This window comes from Heptranchias perlo, chromosome 23 (genome assembly GCF_035084215.1).
Source record: "Heptranchias perlo isolate sHepPer1 chromosome 23, sHepPer1.hap1, whole genome shotgun sequence".
Classification (NCBI taxonomy): domain Eukaryota; kingdom Metazoa; phylum Chordata; class Chondrichthyes; order Hexanchiformes; family Hexanchidae; genus Heptranchias; species Heptranchias perlo.
In genome coordinates, this window is record NC_090347.1 from 3,580,357 (window position 1) to 3,603,024 (window position 22,668).

Sequence of the window (22,668 nt, forward strand, 5' to 3'; positions counted from 1 at the left end):
TGAATTGTTTAAATAGACTCCGTTTGCCTTAAGTCCTGCCCTGCCTCCAGCTCATCGGCTGCCACGGTGGTGTCAATACTCACTCTGTTTTAAGATTGTGCCCTGTCACCCCCCCATCGTGGCTTCATCTCACCCCAGGGGCACCCAGTATACCAACTGAAACATCAGAGAGACGCCAAATATAAATAATATAAACGGCCTGGGGCTGAGGCTCCCTCTTTAAAAGCAAAAGTCCCTTTGTAGCGTTATAATGAAGTTATTTTCTGCATTAACTGGTTTGACAACGATAAGTTTTATATTTAATTCTGCTTTTCACGACGTTTGCCCAGTCAGTTAATCGTGGGAATTGGAATCTTTCTCAAGAACAAAATCCACTTAGCTTCCGGGCTGGACAGAAAGCAAGATTTCCTTTCTTTCCTTTTTGTGATTTTTAGAAATGACTCTTACAGATTGTTGCTGCAGAGCAGGAGCTGGGTTTTTAAACAGTGCGGGCTGTGCAGATAATTTACACCCAGACTTCGAGAGTTCGGAATCACTCCTGGGTCGTCAAGCCTTTAAACGAAAGAGAATCAAAACTCGGACAAAGTGTTCAGATCGAGTAGTGAATATTCACTCCTGAACAAGCTCTGGAATTCCCTCCCTAAACCTCTCCGTCTCTCCGCCTCTCTCTCTCCTCCTTTAAGACGCTCCTTAAAACCTACCTCTTTGACCAAGCCCTGTCCTAAGATCTCCTTTTGTGGCTCGGTGTCAGATTTTGTTTGATAATCGCTCCTGTGAAGAGCCTTGGGGACGTTTCTCTACGTTAAAGGCGCTATATAAATGCAAGATGCTGTTGTTGTTGAATCAGAGTCTCGAATCCATGGCGGAGAGTGGGATACAAACAGGAAACGCTGGAAACACCACGAGTGTACAAAATTGACGGGCAGGAAAAGATCAGCTGGTCTCTCGAGGCCGCCCCACTCCACGGTGACCGGAGCATCCTGACGAGACACTACCTCCCCCGTCCCCCTGCCCCTCCCCTTCGGGGAAATTAAGATGTGCGCAGGAGTAACTTTTCCAGACTGTTGGACGGTGGTTTGTGATCTCAGTACGCGGGCCTGCCGATACGGACAGCTGGAAATCAACACACTTCGGTATTAAGACAGTAAAGCCCCGATTTTACCCTAACCCTAACCCGGCGGGAATTGGGGGGGTGTGTGTGGGAGCGGGGGAGCGGGGTTCGAGCCCCCGACGCACGGGGTGTAAGAGGACGGTGCGACCCGATCCGCTCCCCGTCCTCTGCTCAGGTTGGGGCTTATGTCTTATTGAGGACCAGAAGGGGGGGCCCATTTTAACCTAACCCGTTGGGTGGGCATCCCACCAGATGGGGTCGGCTGCCTGATTTATGCTCCACTGACGTCACCGGTAAGTGTAATTGGGCAGCCATGCCTTCCCGTCAGTTACCCACCGGGCATGTTAGCTTATAATTACTGCCCTAGGACTATACAGATGGTGCAGCAGGAGAAAGACTTTGGGCTGGCACTCATAGAATTAAAGAAAGATACAGCACAGAAGGGAACCATTCGGCCCATCCTGCCTGTGCCGGCTCTTTGAAAGAGCTATCCAATTAATCCCACTCCCCCCCTGCTCGTTCCCCATAGACCTGCAAATTCTTCCTCTTCAACTATTTACCCAATTCCCTTTTGAAAGTTATTATTGAATCTGCTTCCACCGCCCTTTCAGGCAGCGCGTTCCAGATCATCACAACTCGCTGCGTAAAACAAATGTTTCCTCATCTCCCCTCTGGTTGGTTTAGTGACTTACGTCATTATTAAAACCATCTCCAGGCAGGTGAAGATTAACAAGGCGAGAGAAACCCAGTTGTAATTATAGTCAGATGCAGAGGGTATGGGCTCGATATTAACCCCCCTTCCCACACACACACAACGAGCTGGAGGAGGGCCAGGGGATTGGGGGGAGCGGGGGTTAAACCCTAATACAGGGGGAACGCGACCCCAACCCGACAAATATGCGCTAGCCGCCATTTTTGTGGCGGTGGGTTGCGCGCCGCGCCGCGTCCCGTTCTCGAGAGGCGGGACACTCGATTAACATATTTAAATCAGGCTCCCACTACACCTTCACCGTGTGCCGGCCGGGTTTCCCAGGGATCGGGAGAACCCGGCAGTGAAATGGAGACGGGAGCAGCCGGCTGCTGAAGGTAAGTGGCTTTTAGAGCACGGCTTGCGGGCCAGGAGAAGCAGCAGTTCTCCCCCCTCCAGCCCCCCACCCCCGGGCCGCCCTCAAGCAAACCTTCAGCCTCCCTTCTGCCAATCACGGCGTCCCTCTCTCCCCGGCCCCTCGATCGCGGCCTCCCTCTCTCCCCTGCCCCTCGATTGTGGCCTCCCTCTCTCCCCGCCCCTCGATCGCGGCCTCCCTCTCTCCCCGGCCCCTCGATTGTGGCCTCCCTCTCTCCCCGCCCCTCGATCGCGGCCTCCCTCTCTCCCCTGCCCCTCGATTGTGGCCTCCCTCTCTCCCCGCCCCTCGATCGCGGCCTCCCTCTCTCCCCTGCCCCTCGATTGTGGCCTCCCTCTCTCCCCGCCCCTCGATCGCAGCCTCCCTCTCTCCCCGGCCCCTCGATCGCGGCCTCCCTCTCTCCCCGGCCCCTCGATTGTGGCCTCCCTCTCTCCCCGGCCCCTCGATTGTGGCCTCCCTCTCTCCCCGCCCCTCGATCGCAGCCTCCCTCTCACCCCTGCCCCTCGATCGCGGCCTCCCTCTCACCAGCCCCTCCATCGCAGCCTCCCTCTCTCCCCGCCCCTCGATCGCAGCCTCCCTCTCTCCCCGCCCCTCGATCATGGCCTCCCTCTCTCCCCGGCCCCTCGATTGTGGCCTCCCTCTCACCCCTGCCCCTCGATCGCGGCCTCCCTCTCACCAGCCCCTCGATCGCAGCCTCCCTCTCTCCCCGCCCCTCGATCGCAGCCTCCCTCTCTCCCCGCCCCTCGATCATGGCCTCCCTCTCTCCCCGGCCCCTCGATTGTGGCCTCCCTCTCACCCCTGCCCCTCGATTGTGGCCTCCCTCTCACCCCTGCCCCTCGATCGCGGCCTCCCTCTCTCCCCGCCCCTCGATCGCGGCCTCCCTTTCTCCCCGGTCCCTCGATTGTGGCCTCCCTATCACCCCTGCCCCTCAATCATGGCCTCCCTCTGACCCCTGCCCCTCGATCGCTGCGTCCCTCTCTCCCCGGCCCCTCAATCGTGGCCTCCCTCTCTCCACGGTCCCTCAATCACGGCCTCCCTCTCTCCCCGGCCCCTCGATCGCGGCCTCCCTCTCACCCCTGCCCCTCAATCATGGCCTCCCTCTGACCCCTGCCCCTCGATCGCGGCGTCCCTCTCTCTCCGGTCCCTCAATCACGGCCTCCCTCTCTCCCCGGCCCCTCGATCGCGGCCTCCCTCTCACCCCTGCCTCTTGATCGCGGCCCATTGCCCCCCCAACCACCAACTGAACCCTCCCTCCCGATTGCTGGGGACTGTCCCCATAGGTCCCAGGCTGCGGCCTCCCACCATTGGTTTACCCGCCCAGCAGCCGGCAAGCCTGTCAATCTGACCGAGCACCCGGGCGGGTAAACGGAAGGAAAAGATTATAATGAGGTCCTGCCGTTAAATTTGGCCGGATCTCCGCGTCACCGGCCTTGCTGTATTTCCCCTCCGCACCCTCCCTGCCTCCCCATAAATATCAGGGCCTATATGTCCATGAAATGAACCCTGTAGATCATTACAGAGAGCATGGTTGCTCTACATAGAATTACATAGAATTTACAGCACAGAAACAGGCCATTCGACCCAACTACTCCATGCTGGTGTTTATGCTCCACACGAGCCTCCTCCCTCCCTACTTCATCTCACCCTATCAGCATATCCTTCTATTCCTTTCTCCCTCATGTGTTTATCGAGCTTCCCCTTAAATGTATCTGTGCTATTTGCCTCAACTACTCCATGTGATGGTGAGTTCCACATTCTCACCACTCTCTGGGTGAAGAAGTTTCTCCTGAATTCCCTATTGGATTTATTAGTGACGATCTTATATTGATGGCCCCTAGTTCTGGTCTCCCCCACAAGTGGGAACATTTATCTGGCTCTCCTCATCCTACCTGTGAAAGACCTGGGCCATTGGAACAAGCCCAACAATGGCTTGGGGCTTAAATCGTTGAATTATTGAGGAGTGGGAATCAAAGAGCAGAATTTGGTTCTGTTATCTGGAAACAGAGTTTGGGAGGAGGAAAGGAGGGGATTCAAGTGTTTAAACCCTGAAGTCGGTCGATGAGGCTAAAGCAGAGAAGCTCTCTGTGTGAGAATCAGGAAATGAAGAATCAGTGACAATAATTACAAGCTGCACCTTCACAACCAAAGCAATCAGCAAAAGTCTTGTCCCTCATGCCTCACCATCTCAAGCCCAGCTTTATTGCTATAGCTGCCATACGGTCGGCAGAAGTGAGCTGAGTCCATTGAAAGGCCATCTCTGTGTCGTCATAACATCTCCCTCTGGCACTTTATTAGGGTCAGAATTATCTGGTCAGGCTTGTGTCAATCAGTGAAATCACAGTCAATTAAACCTCTATCTGCATCTAAGTGCCCTGAGCCCTCAAACCAAGGCAGGTCCGAAGAGCTGGATTAAAATACAAATTGTAAGTGCCGTTCACACGTGGACGCAGCTGTTTCCCAACTTAATTCAAAGCTTCTTTCAGACCAGTGAAACACGCCCGCACTGGGAACAACAACTAAAAAAAATCCATGGTTACGATTCGCCAACTGTGTCACCGATAGGCATTGCCAACTGGCTCGTTTCGTTCGTTGGCCCAGCCCGGTTTCTGACATTGCCGTTGGTTTCCGGTTAACTTACATCGAGTTACATCGAGTCTACAGCACAGGAACAGGCCATTCGGCCCAACTGGTCCATGCCGGTTCTCCCTACTCCCTCCCTACTCCATCTCACCCTATCAGCATATCCTTCTATTCCTTCCTCCCCCATGTGTTTATCCAGCTTCCCCTTAAATGTATCTGTGCTATTTGCCTCAACCACTCCTTGTGGGAGCGAGTTCCACGTTCTCACCACTCTCTGGGTAAAGAAGTTTCTCCTGAATTCCCTTGGCATTGGCCATTGGCCAGTTTTCAAAGCTTCAACACACAAAGCAGCCACTGCCAACCAGAAACCGATGACAACTTCAGGGCTGTAACTGAGCCGGAGAGAAGTCCGGCCAGATGGCAAACTTCTAGGCAACGAAGGGAATGCTACCCCCCGACCCCGTCATAACGACATTACTACCCACTTACAGTAAACCCCCGTTCATTCTCTCGCACTCACTTATGAGCGAGCATGGCCTGCGAGTGTGAGACAGTTGATGGTGGGGAGTGCAGGGGGAGGGAGTGCCAATCTTTAACCCTTGAGCTCGACCCTTCCTCCGGCCAAGATCCACGCATGACCACATCTCCCGGGGAGCTGCCTCTACAGTGATCAAGACTCGAAGCCCCCCCTGGGTGACTCCCCCGCGCCCCCCCCCGCCCCGGGATACCGAGGGGCAATAGCAGCATCTCTGCTGCCTGGAGCAAGATCAACAAACCCAGCGCAGGGGGAGGATTAAAGTTGGAACCTTTCTGCCCTTAAAAGGGGCGTTTTAACTCCCTCCGGAGCGGGGGTTAAAATCCCAGCAGTGGACTTACCGAAACCCTTCCCGCCCCCACGGGCCGTTTTAACCCCGTTGTTTTTTCTCGGGCGGGAGCCTGACGGGGGGGATGTGTGAATCGGGGTCCTACGGTGTCATTCGGGCCCCGGTGCAATTTTAACAGGATACGGAGCGGAGTCTCCACCCCAGACGGGGTGAAACCGACTCCCAGATTGCCGGGTGAGTTTAAATCACGGGGCCAGGAAGAAAGCGGGACGGCTGATCGGGTGAGACGAGGTCAGGGAGGGAGGAGGCTCGTGTGGAGCATAAACACCAGCACGGACCAGTTGGGCCGAACGGCCTGTTTCAGTGCTCGTGCTTCTATTCTCCTCCTGGGCCGCCACCAAGAAAGTTTGTGGCAGCTACAGATCCTGGCTCCCCCCCTCCCAACCCACAGAACCCCCTCACCCCTCACAGCGACTCACCTGACCAGTGGCCCCTGGACTCCCGTTCGATCGGGCAGCTAACCCGTGAAATGTTAACGAGGCTCGGCCATTAAGGTGAACAGGACCTCCGACTATACCCCCCCACCCCACCCAATGACTGGGTGTACCCCTCTCCCCTCCGCCTTCCCCACCCCTCCCCCCACCCAATGACTGGGTGTACCCCTCCCCCCCTCCGCCTTCCCCACCCCTCCCCCCACCCAATGACTGGGTGTACCCCTCCCCCCCTCCGCCTTCCCCACCCCTCCCCCCACCCAATGACTGGGTGTACCCCTCCCCCCTCCGCCTTCCCCACCCCTCCCCCCACCCAATGACTGGGTGTACCCCTCTCCCCTCCGCCTTCCCCACCCCTCCCCCCACCCAATGACTGGGTGTACCCCTCCCCCCCTCCGCCTTCCCCACCCCTCCCCCACCCAATGACTGGGTGTACCCCTCCCCCCCTCCGCCTTCCCCACCCCTCCCCCACCCAATGACTGGGTGTACCCCTCCCCCCTCCGCCTTCCCCACCCCTCCCCCCACCCAATGACTGGGTGTACCCCTCCCCGCCTCCCCGCCCCTCCCCCCACCCAATGACTGGGTGTACCCCTCCCCCCCTCCGCCTTCCCCACCCCTCCCCCCACCCAATGACTGGGTGTACCCCTCCCCGCCTCCCCGCCCCTCCCCCCACCCAATGACTGGGTGTACCCCTCCCCGCCTCCCCCCTCCCCGCCCCTCCCCCCACACTCCAGGGAGTTAAAATTCCCCCTTAAAGCTCAGCGTGTCACCCTGAGGAACATTTACTCCCTGAACCCGTAGGGGAGGGTTACCTGGGAAACTGCTTTTACAGAGATAAAACTTCCCACCTCCAAACGCACTGAACGTGTAACTAAATACAGTTTAAATAAACTCACCAAAGCTCTCTGTCACAATTGCACCATTGTATTTTATATTGAAAGGGAGGGGGTTAGTGGAGATGAAACCCCCGTCAGTGGGAATTGTTACTCTGTACGGCAAGGTTAAAGTTTCAGGTTTTCTGTTGACTCTGTATCGGTCCCTGGTCAGTCTCAGACCCTGATGATGGTTTGACTCTGTGTCTGTCCCTGGTCAGTCTCAGACCCTGATGATGGTTTGACTCTGTATCTGTCTCTGGTCAGTCTCAGACTCTGATGATGGTTTGACTCTGTGTCTGTCCCTGGTCAGTCTCAGACTCTGATGATGGTTTGACTCTGTGTCTGTCCCTGGTCAGTCTCAGACCCTGATGATGGTTTGACTCTGTGTCTGTCCCTGGTCAGTCTCAGACCCTGATGATGGTTTGACTCTGTATCTGTCCCTGGTCAGTCTCAGACCCTGATGATGGTTTGACTCTGTGTCTGTCCCTGGTCAGTCTCAGACTCTGATGATGGTTTGACTCTGTATCTGTCCCTGGTCAGTCTCAGACTCTGATGATGGTTTGACTCTGTATCTGTCCCTGGTCAGTCTCAGACCCTGATGATGGTTTGACTCTGTGTCTGTCCCTGGTCAGTCTCAGACCCTGATGATGGTTTGACTCTGTATCTGTCCCTGGTCAGTCTCAGACTCTGATGATGGTTTGACTCTCTGTCTGTCCCTGGTCAGTCTCAGACCCTGATGATGGTTTGACTCTGTGTCTGTCCCTGGTCAGTCTCAGACTCTGATGATGGTTTGACTCTCTGTCTGTCCCTGGTCAGTCTCAGACTCTGATGATGGTTTGACTCTGTATCTGTCCCTGGTCAGTCTCAGACTCTGATGATGGTTTGACTCTGTGTCTGTCCCTGGTCAGTCTCAGACCCTGATGATGGTTTGACTCTGTGTCTGTCCCTGGTCAGTCTCAGACCCTGATGATGGTTTGACTCTTTATCTGTCCCTGGTCAGTCTCAGACTCTGATGATGGTTTGACTCTCTGTCTGTCCCTGGTCAGTCTCAGACCCTGATGATGGTTTGACTCTTTATCTGTCCCTGGTCAGTCTCAGACTCTGATGATGGTTTGACTCTCTGTCTGTCCCTGGTCAGTCTCAGACTCTGATGATGGTTTGACTCTGTATCAGTCCCTGGTCAGTCTCAGACTCTGATGATGGTTTGACTCTCTGTCTGTCCCTGGTCAGTCTCAGACTCTGATGATGGTTTGACTCTGTATCGGTCCCTGGTCAGTCTCAGACTCTGATGATGGTTTGACTCTCTGTCTGTCCCTGGTCAGTCTCAGACTCTGATGATGGGATGGCTGTACTTTTGTTTAGCCTCCAATGGTTATGTGATTTGTTTTGGAGTTTTCTCCATTGAAAGAGATACCTTGTAAATCCCCTGCAATTCCTCTCCTGTCCCACAAAGTCTATTCTTGGTGACAGTGTGCCAAATATTCTGGCCCTTTATAGAGAAACCTTGTACTATCCTATGAATCATGTAGTATTTTACTCTGTTTCAGCGATGCCAGAACTGGCTGTTACACTCTGTGAACATCACTGTGACTCTGCACAGAACACTTGCTCTCCTCTCAGTACCATCCCCACTGATATTAAAAGGATTTTCATGTTGAATTCTTAATTTAGGCATCACACTTAATGTGAACAGCCACTACCAGTTAAACACAAAACCGATTCAAACATGACTCTCAACGAAGCATCGAGTTCAATCAGAACCAACCCCTTTAACCCTTTTTGCAGAGAATTCCAAATGATCCAACTACTTCCAATGGAAAATCCCCTTCCCATTCACTCCCATTCTACAGAATCCCAATGGACCAAACCCCTTCCCATTCATTCCCATTGTACAGAATCCCAATGGACCAAACCCTTTCCCATTCATTCCCATTGTACAGAATCCCAATGGACCAAACCCCTTCCCATTCATTCCCATTGTACAGAATCCCAATGGACCAAACCTCTTCCCATTCATTCCCATTGTACAGAATCCCAATGGACCAAAGCCCTTCCCATTCACTCTCATTGTACAGAATCCCAATGGACCAAACCTCTTCCCATTCATTCCCATTGTACAGAATCCCAATGGACCAAACCTCTTCCCATTCATTCCCATTGTACAGAATCCCAATGGACCAAACCCCTTCCCATTCATTCCCATTGTACAGAATCCTAATGGACCAAACCTCTTCCCATTCATTCCCATTGTACAGAATCCCAATGGACCAAAGCCCTTCCCATTCACTCTCATTGTACAGAATCCCAATGGACCAAAGCCCTTCCCATTCACTCCCATTGTACAGAATCCCAATGGACCAAACCCCTTCCTGTTCACTCCCATTGTACAGAATCCCAATGGACCAAAACCCTTCCCGTTCACTCCCATTGTACAGAATCCCAATGGACCAAACCCCTTCCCGTTCACTCCCACTGTATATAAACCTGGTGGACTACACCTCTCCACCTCTTTCTCCTCCTTTAAGACCCTCTTTCAAACACACCTCTTTGACCGAGCTTTTTGGTCACTCATCCTAATATCTCCTTCTTTGGCTCAGCGTTGATTTTTGTCTGATTTTGTGAGGTGCCTTGGGACGTTCTCCTGGGTTAAGGACACTATATAATTGCGAACTGTTGTTGTTGTTAATGCCTGTGCCAGCAGTACCCGGCAGAAGGCTAATCACTGCTCTGAATTATTTCTGTTGGTTTAGTTCAGTCTGAATGGATGATTAGATTGGCTGAGATATGAATATTAGTAAATGGGCTATTTTTACCTGGAGTTAATCCAAACAGAACATCTCTGTAATTCAATGTAATTTCTTGGCACATTAATTCTCACAATGCAATTGTATAAATGTTAAGACTGCACATTGTATGTACATTGACAGGGAGTGACACAGGCAGCATTAAAACAATGTTCTGCACTCTCCACCATGTATTTGCAATGTTTTAATCGTGATGTATATTAGCTGTGAAATGATATACTGTGCACGATACCATTATATGTGAGCAGGGAGTGCTGGCAATCTCACGGTTATGGGGTTTATTCTAAAACCTTCAAACTTCACTCCAAGTGGTACAAGAGCAGAAACTCACTGGGGTAGAAACTGGACCGGATTGTAATGTTGGGGTTCGGGATTGTGATATTATGAGGTCAGGATTGTAATTTAGGGGATCAGGATTGTAATGTTGGGGTTCAGTATTGTAATAGTTGAGGTTCAGGATTGTAATGCTGGGGTTTGGGCTTGTATTGTTGAGGTCAGGATTGTAATGTTGGGGTTCATGATTGTATTGTTGAGGTCAGGATTGTAATGTGGTCAGGATTGTAATGTTGGGGTCAGGGCTGTAACTTTGGGGTTCAGGATTGTAATGTTGGGGTCAGGATTGTAATGTTGGGGTTCAGGATTGTAATGTTGGGGTTCGGAATTGTAATGTTAGGGTACAGGGTTGTAATGTTGAGGTCAGGATTATAATTTTGGAGTCAAGATTGTAATATTGAGGTTCAGGATTGCAATGTTGGGTTCAGGATTGTAATATTGGGGTGAGGATTGTAATATTGGGTTCAGGATTTTAATGTTGGGGTTCAGGATTGTAATGTTGGGGTTCAGGGTAGTAATGTTGGGGTTCAGGATTGTAATGTTGGGGGTGGTGGCAGGCCTGAGCTGGGAGGCTCCAAGGTCCAACAACTACTAATGTTCAGCTTGACTCAGTGGGTATCTCTCTCGTCTCCGAGTCAGAGAGCCATGGGTTCAACTCCCACTCCAGGACTAGAGCACGTAATCTAGGCTGGCACTCCAGTGCTGTGGTGAGGGAGTGCTGCATTATCAGAGGTGCCGTCTTTCATGATAAGGTGCTAAACCGAGGCCCCGCTGCACTATTCAAAGAAGGACAAGGAGTTCTCCCCGGTGGTGTCCTGACCAACAACCATCCCTCAACCAACAACACCAAAAACAGATTAACTACGTCATTATTTCATTGCTGTTTGTGGGACCTTGCTGTGTTTAGCTACATAACAACAGTAACTAAGCTTCCAAAAGTAATTCATTTACCCCAGTGAGAGTCAGTGTCTGTGGGATTGTACCCCCAGTGAGAGTCAGTGTCTGTGGGACTGTACCCCAGTGAGAGTCAGTGTCTGTGGGACTGTACCCCAGTGAGAGTCAGTGTCTGTGGGACTGTACCCCAGTGAGAGTCAGTGTCTGTGGGACTGTACCCCAGTGAGAGTCAGTGTCTGTGGGACTGTACCCCAGTGAGAGTCAGTGTCTGTGGGACTGTACCCCAGTGAAAGTCAGTGCCTGTGGGACTGTACCCCAGTGAGAGTCAGTGTCTGTGAGACTGTACCCCAGTGATAGTCAGTGTCTGTGAGACTGTACCCCAGTGAAAGTCTGTGTCTGTGGGACTGTACCCCAGTGATAGTCAGTGTCTGTGAGACTGTACCCCAGTGAAAGTCAGTGTCTGTGAGACTGTACCCCAGTGATAGTCAGTGTCTGTGAGACTGTACCCCAGTGAAAGTCTGTGTCTGTGGGACTGTACCCCAGTGAGAATCAGTGTCTGTGGGACTGTACCCCAGTGAGAGTCAGTGTCTGTGGGACTGTACCCCAGTGAGAGTCAGTGTCTGTGAGACTGTACCCCAGTGATAGTCAGTGTCTGTGAGACTGTACCCCAGTGATAGTCAGTGTCTGTGGGACTGTACCCCAGTGAAAGTCTGTGTCTGTGGGACTGTACCCCAGTGATAGTCAGTGTCTGTGAGACTGTACCCCAGTGATAGTCAGTGTCTGTGAGACTGTACCCCAGTGATAGTCAGTGTCTGTGGGACTGTACCCCAGTGATAGTCAGTGTCTTCAACAATAAAATTGGAAAACTAATGAAAGTTCTCTTTCTATTTCAGATGCACTCTTTAAGACTTCTGAGTCAAAATCAGCCATCACAGATATTTCTTAGCATGAGCGATAACTTCAGACCCGTCCAGCCCCTGAACAATCGCTGCATCCGGACCAACATCAACTTCAGCCTCCAAGGAAAGGACTGTCCCAACAACAGAGCGCAGAAGCTGCAATACCGAGGTGAGGCAACACAGAATCCTCCCCTGTACACTCCCCGTCTCTGTACCCCTGTACACTCCCCCTCACTGTACTCCCCCTGTACACTCCCCCTCACTGTACTCCCCCTGTACACTCCCCCTCACTGTACTCCACCTGTACACTCCCCCTCACTGTACTCCTCCCCTGTACACACCCCGTCACTGTACCCCTGTACACTCCCCGTCACTGTACTCCTGTACACTCCCCGTCTCTGTACTCCCCTGTACACTGCCCGTCTCTGTACTCCTGTACACTCCCCGTCTCTGTACCCCTGTACACTCCCCGTCACTGTACTCCTGTACACTCCCCGTCTCTGTACTCCCCTGTACACTCCCCGTCTCTGTACTCCTGTACACTCCCCGTCTCTGTACTCCCCTGTACACTCCCCGTCACTGTACCCCTGTACACTCCCCGTCACTGTACCCCTGTACACTCCCCGTCTCTGTACCCCTGTACACACCCCATCTCTGTACTCCTGTACACTCCCCGTCACTGTACCCCTGTACACTCCCCGTCTCTGTACCCCTGTACACTCCCCATCACTGTACCCCTGTACACTCCCCGTCTCTGTACCCCTGTACACTCCCCGTCACTGTACTGCCCCTGTACACACCCCATCTCTGTACTCCTGTACACTCCCCGTCACTGTACTCCTGTACACTCCCCGTCACTGTACTGCTGTACACTCCCCGTCACTGTACTCCTGTACACTGCCCGTCACTGTACTCCTGTACACACCCCGTCTCTGTACTCCTGTACACTCCCCGCCACTGTACTCCCCTGTACACTGCCCGTCACTGTACTCCCCTGTACACTCCCCGTCACTGTACTCCCCTGTACACTCCCTGTCACTGTACTCCCCTGTACACTCCCCATCACTGTACTCCCCTGTACACTCCCCGTCATTGTACTCCTGTACACTCCCCATCACTGTACTCCCCTGTACACTCCCCGTCATTGTACTCCTGTACACTCCCCGTCATTGTACTCCTCCTGTACACTCCCCATCACTGTACTCTCCTGTACACACCCCGTCTCAGTAGTCCTCCTGTACACTCCCCATCACTGTACTCCCCTGTACACTCCCTGTCACTGTACTCCCCTGTACACTCCCCATCACTGTACTCTCCTGTACACTCCCCGTCACTGTACTCCCCTGTACACTCCCCATCACTGTACTCCCCTGTACACTCCCTGTCACTGTACTCCCCTGTACACTCCCCATCACTGTACTCCCCTGTACACTCCCCGTCACTGTACTCCCCTGTACACTCCCCATCTCTGTACTCCCCTGTACACTCCCCGTCACTGTACTCCCCTGTACACTCCCTGTCACTGTACTCCTCCTGTACACTCCCTGTCACTGTACTCCCCTGTACACTCCCCATCACTGTACTCCCCTGTACACTCCCCGTCACTGTACTCCCCTGTACACTCCCCGTCACTGTACTCCCCTGTACACTCCCCGTCACTGTACTCCTCCTGTACACACCCCGTCTCAGTAGTCCTCCTGTACACTCCCCATCACTGTACTGCCCCTGTACACACCCCATCTCTGTACTCCTGTACACTCCCCGTCACTGTACTCCTCCTGTACACTCCCCGTCACTGTACTCCTCCTGTACACTCCCTGTCACTGTACTCCTGTACACACCCCATCTCAGTACTCCTCCTGTACACACCCCGTCTCAGTACTCCTCCTGTACACTCCCCGTCACTGTACTCCTCCTGTACACTCCCCGTCTCTGTACTCCTCCTGTACACTCCCCGTCTCTGTACTCCTCCTGTACACTCCCCGTCTCTGTACTCCTCCTGTACACTCCCCGTCTCTGTACTCCTGTACACTCCCCGTCACTATGCCCCTGTACACACCCCGTCTCTGTACTCCTGTACACACCCCGTCACTGGACCCCTGTACGTACCCAGTTACTGTACTCCTGTACGTACCCCATCACTGTTCTCCTGTACACACCCGTCACTGTACTCCTGTACGTACCCCATCACTGTACTCCTGTACACACCCCATCACTGTACCCCTGTACGTACCCCATCACTGTACTCCTGTACACACCCCATCACTGTACCCCTCTACGTACCCCGACACTGTACCCCTGTACACACCCCGTCACTGTACTCCCCCTGTACACACCCTGTCTCTGTACGTTTACTGTACACACTCCATCACTGTACATTTACTGTATGCACCCTGTCACTGTACTCCCCCTGTACACACCCCATCACCGTACGTTCACTGTACACACCCTGTCTCTGTACTCCTACTGTACACACCCATCACTGTACGTTTACTGTACACACCCCATCACTGTACGTTTACTGTACACACCCCATCACTGTACGTTTACTGTACACACCCCATCACTGTACGTTTACTGTACACACCCCATCACTGTACATTTACTGTACACACCCCATCACTGTACGTTTACTGTACACACCCCATCACTGTACATTTACTGTATCGATACCCTGACCCAGTGTGACTCTGAGATTTATAGACCACGAACACAGTTGCTTTGATCAAGGTCTGCGCTGAGTTAACCACTGCTGGCTGGGGCAACAATAGGTTCTCCACAATTGGCCTCAGTCCCCTGGCCTTGGGGATTCCCGTTGCTGATCGCTGTCCAAGGTGTGTATGGTTGGAGCCTGATCCAGTCTTCAGCCACTGTCCACACACCCGAGGCAATGCACGGTGATCAGGAATGGGAATCGGGAATGACTTGTCCACTCCTGGCCCGGAGGACAGTGACGGGATCAAACCCACTGCCCTGCCGAGGTCAGGTAACTCCGCGCCAATTGGGAATTGCAGGTGGGACCTTTTCGCTCTGTGCGGCGAGACCCTCACCGGGACAGTGCATTCCCCCACGGAGCCCCGGGGAGAGGAGGGAGGGGCGAGGGGTGAAGTGACTTCAGTGTAACAAATGTTGAGATGTAACCAGGCAGAGTAAATCCCCCGGGTGGGGGTTTAGTGTGATGGAGCCAGCTGTGTGTTTACTGCATTGTGTAAATCTGTGGTAGCAACCAATCACTTTTTAAGACCCTTGAACTGGGTTACATCTTTCAGCTCAACACAGTGTAGAGTCGGGATGAGCTGCGAACATCTTTCCCCTGTCCACAATGATCCGAATTCACCCACTTAAGGTAAGTGTAGAGTCGGGATATGTGTACACACACTCATATCCATAGTAGATATATCATATATGTGTAAATATATATATATATCTTACTTATGTGTATCTATCTATCTATATATCTACACACACACACACACAAATATATAAAAACATATATACCAGCAACCATGGGGTGAATTTATTCGGCTCCATCATCGCTGCTGGGCTCACGGACGGGGATTTGATACCATATATATTATATGACATAAAGGTGTATCTATACACTTATAATCTGAGAAATTGATTCACCCGACTTTGCTCATCCCCACTGTACAGATCAACGGGACCAGAGAGGAAAGCTTTAATTAACTGTGTTCAATTAACTCCTTCAGTGACTGAATGGGTCAGTGTAACACTCACCGGGACAGAGTAACACTCCCTGGGTCAGAGTAACACTCTCCGGGTCAGAATAACACTCACAGGGACGGTGTAACACTCACCGGGTCAGAGTAACACTCCCTGGGTCAGAGTAACACTCTCCGGGTCAGAGTAACACTCACAGGGACAGTATAACACTCACCGGGACAGAGTAACACTCACCGGGTCAGTGTAACACTCCCTGGGTCAGAGTAACACTCACCGGGTCAGAGGAACACTCACCGGGTCAGAGTAACACTCCCTGGGTCAGAGTAACACTCACCTGGTCAGAGAAACACTCACCGGGTCAGAATAACACTCACCGGGTCAGAGTAACACTCAACGGGTCAGAGTAACACTCACCGGGTCAGAGTAACACTCACCGGGTCAGAGTAACACTCCCTGGGTCAGTGTAACACTCACCGGGTCAGAGTAACACACACCAGGTCAGAGTAACACACACCGGGTCAGAGTAACACACACCAGGTCAGAGTAACACTCACCGGGTCAGTGTAACACTCCCTGGGTCAGAGTAACACTCACCGGGTCAGAGGAACACTCACCGGGTCAGAGTAACACTCCCTGGGTCAGAGTAACACTTACCGGGTCAGAGTAACACTCACCGGGTCAGAGTAACACTCACCGGGTCAGTGTAACACTCCCTGGGTCAGAGTAACACTCACCGGGTCAGAGGAACACTCACCGGGTCAGAGTAACACTCCCTGGGTCAGAGTAACACTCACCGGGTCAGAGAAACACTCACCGGGTCAGAGTAACACTCACCGGGTCAGAGTAACACTCACCGGGTCAGTGCAACACTCCCTGGGTCAGTGTAACACTCACCGGGTCAGAGTAACACTCACCGGGTCAGAGTAACACTCAACGGGTCAGAGTAACACTCACCGGGTCAGAGTAACACTCACCGGGTCAGAGTAACACTCCCTGGGTCAGTGTAACACTCACCGGGTCAGAGTAACACACACCAGGTCAGAGTAACACACACCGGGTCAGAGTAACACTCACCGGGTCAGAGTAACACTCAACGGGTCAGTGCAACACTCACCGGGTCAGAGTAACACACACCAGGTCAGAGTAACACACACCGGGTCAGAGTAACACTCACCAGGACAGTGTAACACTCACCGGGTCAGAGTAACACTCACCGGGTCAGAGTAACACTCACCGGGTCAGAGTAACACTCACCGGGTCAGAGTAACAAACACCAGGTCAGAGTAACACACACCGGGTCAGAGTAACACTCACCAGGACAGTGTAACACTCACCGGGTCAGAGTAACACTCACCCGGTCAGAGTAACACTCACCGGGACAGTGTAACACTCACTGGTCAGAGTAACACTCCCTGGGTCAGAGTAACACTCACCGGGTCAGTGTAACACTCCCTGGGTCAGAGTAACACTCACCGGGTCAGAGTAACACTCACCGGGTCAGTGTAACACTCACCGGGTCAGAGTAACACTCACCGGGTCAGAGTAACACTCACCGGGTCAGTGTAACACTCACCGGGTCAGAGTAACACTCACCGGGTCAGATAAACACTCACCGGGTCAGAGTAACACTCACCGGGTCAGTGTAACACTCACCGGGTCAGAGTAACACTCCCTGGGTCAGTGTCACACTCACCGGGTCAGAGAAACACTCACCGGGTCAGAGTAACACTCACCGGGTCAGTGTAACACTCACCGGGTCAGAGTAACACTCCCTGGGTCAGAGTAACACTCACCCGGTCAGTGTAACACTCTCCGGGTCAGAGTAACACTCACCCGGTCAGAGTAACACTCACCGGGTCAGAGTAACACTCACCAGGTCAGAGTAACACTCACCGGGTCAGTGCAACACTCACCGGGTCAGAGTAACACACACCAGGTCAGAGTAACACACAACGGGTCAGAGTAACACTCAACAGGACAGTGTAACACTCACCGGGTCAGAGTAACACTCACCGGGTCAGAGTAACACACACCATGTCAGAGTAACACTCACCAGGACAGTGTAACACTCACCGGGTCAGAGTAACACTCACCCGGTCAGAGTACCACACACCAGGTCAGAGTAACACTCCCTGGGTCAGAGTAACACTCACCGGGTCAGTGTAACACTCCCTGGGTCAGAGTAACACTCACCGGGTCAGTGTAACACTCCCTGGGTCAGAGTAACACTCACCGGGTCAGTGTAACACTCACCGGGTCAGAGTAACACTCACCGGGTCAGAGTAACACTCACCGGGTCATAGTAACACTCACCGGGTCAGAGAAACACTCCCTGGGTCAGAGTAACACTCACCGGGTCAGAGAAACACTCACTGGGTCAGAGTAACACTCACCGGGTCAGAGAAACACTCACTGGGTCAGATTAACACTCACCGGGTCAGAGTAACACTCCCTGGGTCAGAGTAACACTCACCGGGTCAGAGAAACACTCACTGGGTCAGATTAACACTCACCGGGTCAGAGTAACACTCCCTGGGTCAGAGTAACACTCACAGGGTCAGAGTAACACTCCCTGGGCCAGAGAAACACTCACCGGGTCAGAGTAACACTCACCGGGTCAGAGTAACACTCACCGGGTCAGAGTAACACACACCGGGTCAGTGTAACACTCACCGGGTCAGAGAACCACTCACCAGGTCAGAGTAACACTCACCGGGTCAGAGTAACACTCACCGGGTCAGAGTAACACACACCGGGTCAGTGTAACACTCACCGGGTCAGAGAACCACTCACCGGGTCATAGTAACACACACCGGGTCAGTGTAACACACACCGGGTCAGTGTAACACTCACTGGGTCAGAGAACCACTCACCGGGTCAGAGTAACACTCACCGGGTCAGAGTAACACTCCCTGGGTCAGAGTAACACTCACCGGGTCAGAGTAACACACACCGGGTCAGAGTAACACTCACCGGGTCAGAGTAACACTCCCTGGGTCAGAGTAACACTCACCGGGTCAGAGTAACACTCACTGGGTCACTGCAACACTCACTGGATCAAAGTAACACTCACTGGAGTAAAGTAACACTCACTGGGACAGTGTAACACTCACTGGATCAAAGTAACACTCACTGGGTCACTGTAACACTCACTGGATCAAAGTAACACTCACTGGGTCACTGCAACACTCCCTGGGTCAGAGTAACACTCACCGGGTCAGAGTAACACTCCCTGGGTCAGTGTAACACTCACTGGGACAGAGTAACACTCACCGGGTCAGAGTAACACTCACTGGGTCAGTGTAACACTCACTGGATCAAAGTAACACTCACTGGGTCACTGCAACACTCACTGGATCAAAGTAACACTCACTGGGTCACTGCAACACTCACTGGGTCAGTGTAACACTCACTGGATCAAAGTAACACTCACTGGGACAGTGTAACACTCACTGGGTCACTGCAACACTCACTGGGTCAGTGTAACACTCACTGGATCAAAGTTAAACTCACTGGGTCAATATAATACTCATTGGGTCAGTGTAACACTCACTGGGACAGTGTAACACTCACTGGATCAAAGTAACACTCACTGGATCAAAGTAACACTCACTGGGTCACTGCAACACTCACTGGGTCAATGTAATACTCATTGGGTCAGTGTAACACTCACTGGGTCAATGTAACACTCACTGGGACAGCGTAACACTCACTGGATCAAAGTAACACTCACTGGATCAAAGTAACACTCACTGGGTCACTGCAACACTCACTGGGTCAGTGTAACACTCACTGGGTCAGTGTAACACTCGCTGGATCAAATTAACATTCACTGGATCAAAGTAACAATCACTGGGTCAGTGTAACAGTCACTGGAGTAAAGTAACACTGGATGAATGTAACATTCACCGGGTCAGTGTAACACTCACTGGATCAAAGTAACATTCACTGGATCAAAGTAACAATCACTGGGTAACTGTAACATTCACTGGAGTAAAGTAACACTCACTGGGTCAATGTAACACTCACTGGGTCAATGTAATACTCATTGGGTCTGTATAACACTCACTGGATGAACGTAACACTCACTGGGTCACTGTAACACTCACTGGATCAATGTAATACTCACTGGGTCAGTGTAACACTCACTGGGTCAGTATAACCCTCACTGGATCAAAGTAACACTCACTGGGTCACTGTAACACTCACTGGGTCAATGTAATACTCATTGGGTCAGTGTAACACTCACTGGGTCAGTGTAACACTCACTGGATCAAATTAATATTCACTGGATCAAATTAATATTCACTGGATCAAAATAACACTCTCTGGGTCAGTGTAACACTCACTGGGTCAATGAAACACTCACTGGAGTAAAGTAACACTCACTGGGTCAGTGTAACACTCACTGGGTCAATGTAACACTCACTGGAGTAAAGTAACACTCACTGGGACAGTGTAACACTCACTGGATCAAAGTAACACTCACTGGGTCACTGTAACACTCACTGGGTCACGGTAACACTCACTGGGTCAGTGTAACACTCACTGGAGTAAAGTAACACTCACTGGGTCAGTGTAACACTCACTGGAGTAAAGTAACACTCACTGGGTCACTGTAACACTCACTGGGTCAATGAAACACTCACTGGAGTAAAGTAACACTCACTGGGTCAGTGTAACACTCACTGGGACAATTATTGAAGTTCAGGAGCCCATTCACGTGAAGGCGGAAGATTTGTTTCAATCCATGTGGAGGGTTAGTGCTCTGGCAAGCATCAACAAATTGACCAGTCTTGGCCTGCAGGGAGACGCTGATGAACAGAACACTAGGGGGCTACGACCCTCTGAGGGGTCGCTCCTGTTAAAGTTATCGATACAGAGACTATTCTGATGGCCTATTGCAGAAAGATGGTCGGCTGATCGACTGCAACTAAATCAAGTGGTAAAGAATTATAATTTAGCTGCTGTCACTGCTCGATCCCAGCTAACGCCACAGCACTGCCCTGAAGAGGTCACTCGAACACACAGATATCTCGCGACTGAACGCAACAGATTTTTCTTTTTCATTGCAAGTCTGCTGATCCCTCTTGAGGATCTGAATTGTTGTGTTTGGTAGCCCCTGCCTCACTTAGTGCATTTAGTGGAGAGCTAGATAAGTACATGAGGGAGAAAGGACTAGAAGGGCATTGTGATAGGGTGAGATGAAGTCGGGAGGGAGGAGGCCCGCGTGGAGCATAAACACCAGCATGGAGCAGTTGGGCCGAATGGCCTGTTTCTGTGCTGTAAATTCTATGTAAAGCACGGTACAGGAAGAGGAGAAAATCTGTCCGGAATCTTCGCCCTGAAGATGAAATGAGTGGCCGTGTCCACGGTCGGCTGCTTATTCTGTGTGAGGGACAGGGTTGAAGGCTCCTGCAGGCTGTGTGTTTCCCTTTATCCCACTGCATGGTCCGGGAATAGAGATTATTTTTTCTCTTAAAATTAAGAATGCCGGACTTCATCTCCCCTTTCCTTTCTTTCCTTCTCTTTCTCTTTCAGTTAATGAATGGCTCCTAAAATAATACAGACACTATTTATCCGGAATTTAACCCTGATGAAATATCCCTGCTGTGAATATGCATTACAAAGACTGCTATCAGCATCAGTCCCGTCCTGTAGGGATATTATGTTTTACAACGACCTCGGAGAGACAAACTTTTGGTACGTAGAAACGGATGTCGTCAAATCTAACTTTGGTGGCAGGAGACCAAGGCGGCTGCAAAGACGCAACTAAATTTAAAAATATTAATTTTAGAATAAACCAAGAAATCATTTAACGAGCAACCGTGGTTTTGATACAATTTTGAAAGGGGGAAATCGGAAAAAAATATCTTGTCAATTTTAACGTAGTTGCCTCAGCTCCAATTAAAACAAACGAGAGAGACTTTGATGACCTTTGTGTGTATATACGGACTTCTTGCTAAAACACAGCCGCTAACGTCAACTATGGGAAAAATCCACCAATGTGAGTGTTCAATTGTGTTTCTGGGTGCCATGCTGAAAACTCGTCATGCCATTGCGTCATTGAGGATGGTGTCCATATCCAGACAGAACAGAAACTCCCAGGAAGTTGGGGAGGAGCAGGGGTTGGGTTTGGGGTGGGGGGGTTTGGAAGAGGGGAGGAGGGGGGGGTGGAGGAGGAAGAGGAAGAGGGAAAATCCCCATTTCCCCTCCCACCCCCCCCACCCCGCCATTTCTGAGCTCAACATTGCTTCAAATAAATTGAATGAGTCAAACTCCCAAGTGGTGAGTCTTGTAAATATATTACCACTACAAGAGGGGAGTCAAAATCACAGTAATGTGTAATAAATGACACTTTGACCAGTGTAATGATCCCCATGGAACTGACACACAATGGGCTTGGGTAGGATTTGAGCTGATGCCTTTTTATGTTAATTGTTTACAATGTTCATACACTGTGTTTGGTTTTAATGTCAAGAGCTCAATAAATGTGTTTGAAAAATGAACATGGGTTGCCCAGCGACTGTTTATTTCGATCGTCACGGTTTCTTTGTATGTCTGCGGGCTCAGAGTGCGCGACGGGAGACCACTGGCAGCCCACCTCTCCCGGGTTTTGCCCAGACAGTTGTAAAATGGAAAGCAGTCAGAGAAATCTCTTTTAAGTAGAATTCCTCTCTTCCTGCTTAGATCCATGCTCACGGTTTGAAGGTTCCAAGTATTGAGGAACCTCCATCATCAGGAAGCAATATCTCGTCACCTTGTTCAACTTTGGACCTGGCAGTAGATGGCAACCGAACTTCGCCCTCGCCTGTGGTCCATGTGTCTCTGAGTCTCCATTCTACTGCCGCCCATCACTGCAAGTGGGAAATCCCCCCCAGCCCCCCGTGCTCGCCGACCTACATTGGCTCCCGGTCTGGCAACACCCCAATTTTAAAATTCTCATCCTTGTGTTCAAATCCATCCCTGGCCCTCGCCTCCTCCCTATCTCTGTAACCTCCTCCAGCCCTACAACCCTCCGAGATCTCTGCGTTCCTCCAATTCTGGCCTCT

General features: G+C 51.6%; 1 protein-coding gene across 1 annotated transcript in view; it reads left to right on the forward strand.

Moving 5' to 3' along the window:
- ca10a (carbonic anhydrase Xa) overlaps window positions 1–22,125 on the forward strand; it is a gene marked incomplete at its 5' end in the record, with an annotated part of 340,461 nt that extends 318,336 nt beyond the window's left edge. Inside the window, 2 exons of the mRNA XM_068004472.1 lie at window positions 11,927–12,101; window positions 21,158–22,125. Coding sequence (XP_067860573.1) covers window positions 11,927–12,101; window positions 21,158–21,180 — 198 coding nt within the window. The remainder of the gene's footprint in view (window positions 1–11,926; window positions 12,102–21,157) is intronic.
- Between the last annotated feature and the right edge of the window lie 543 nt (window positions 22,126–22,668).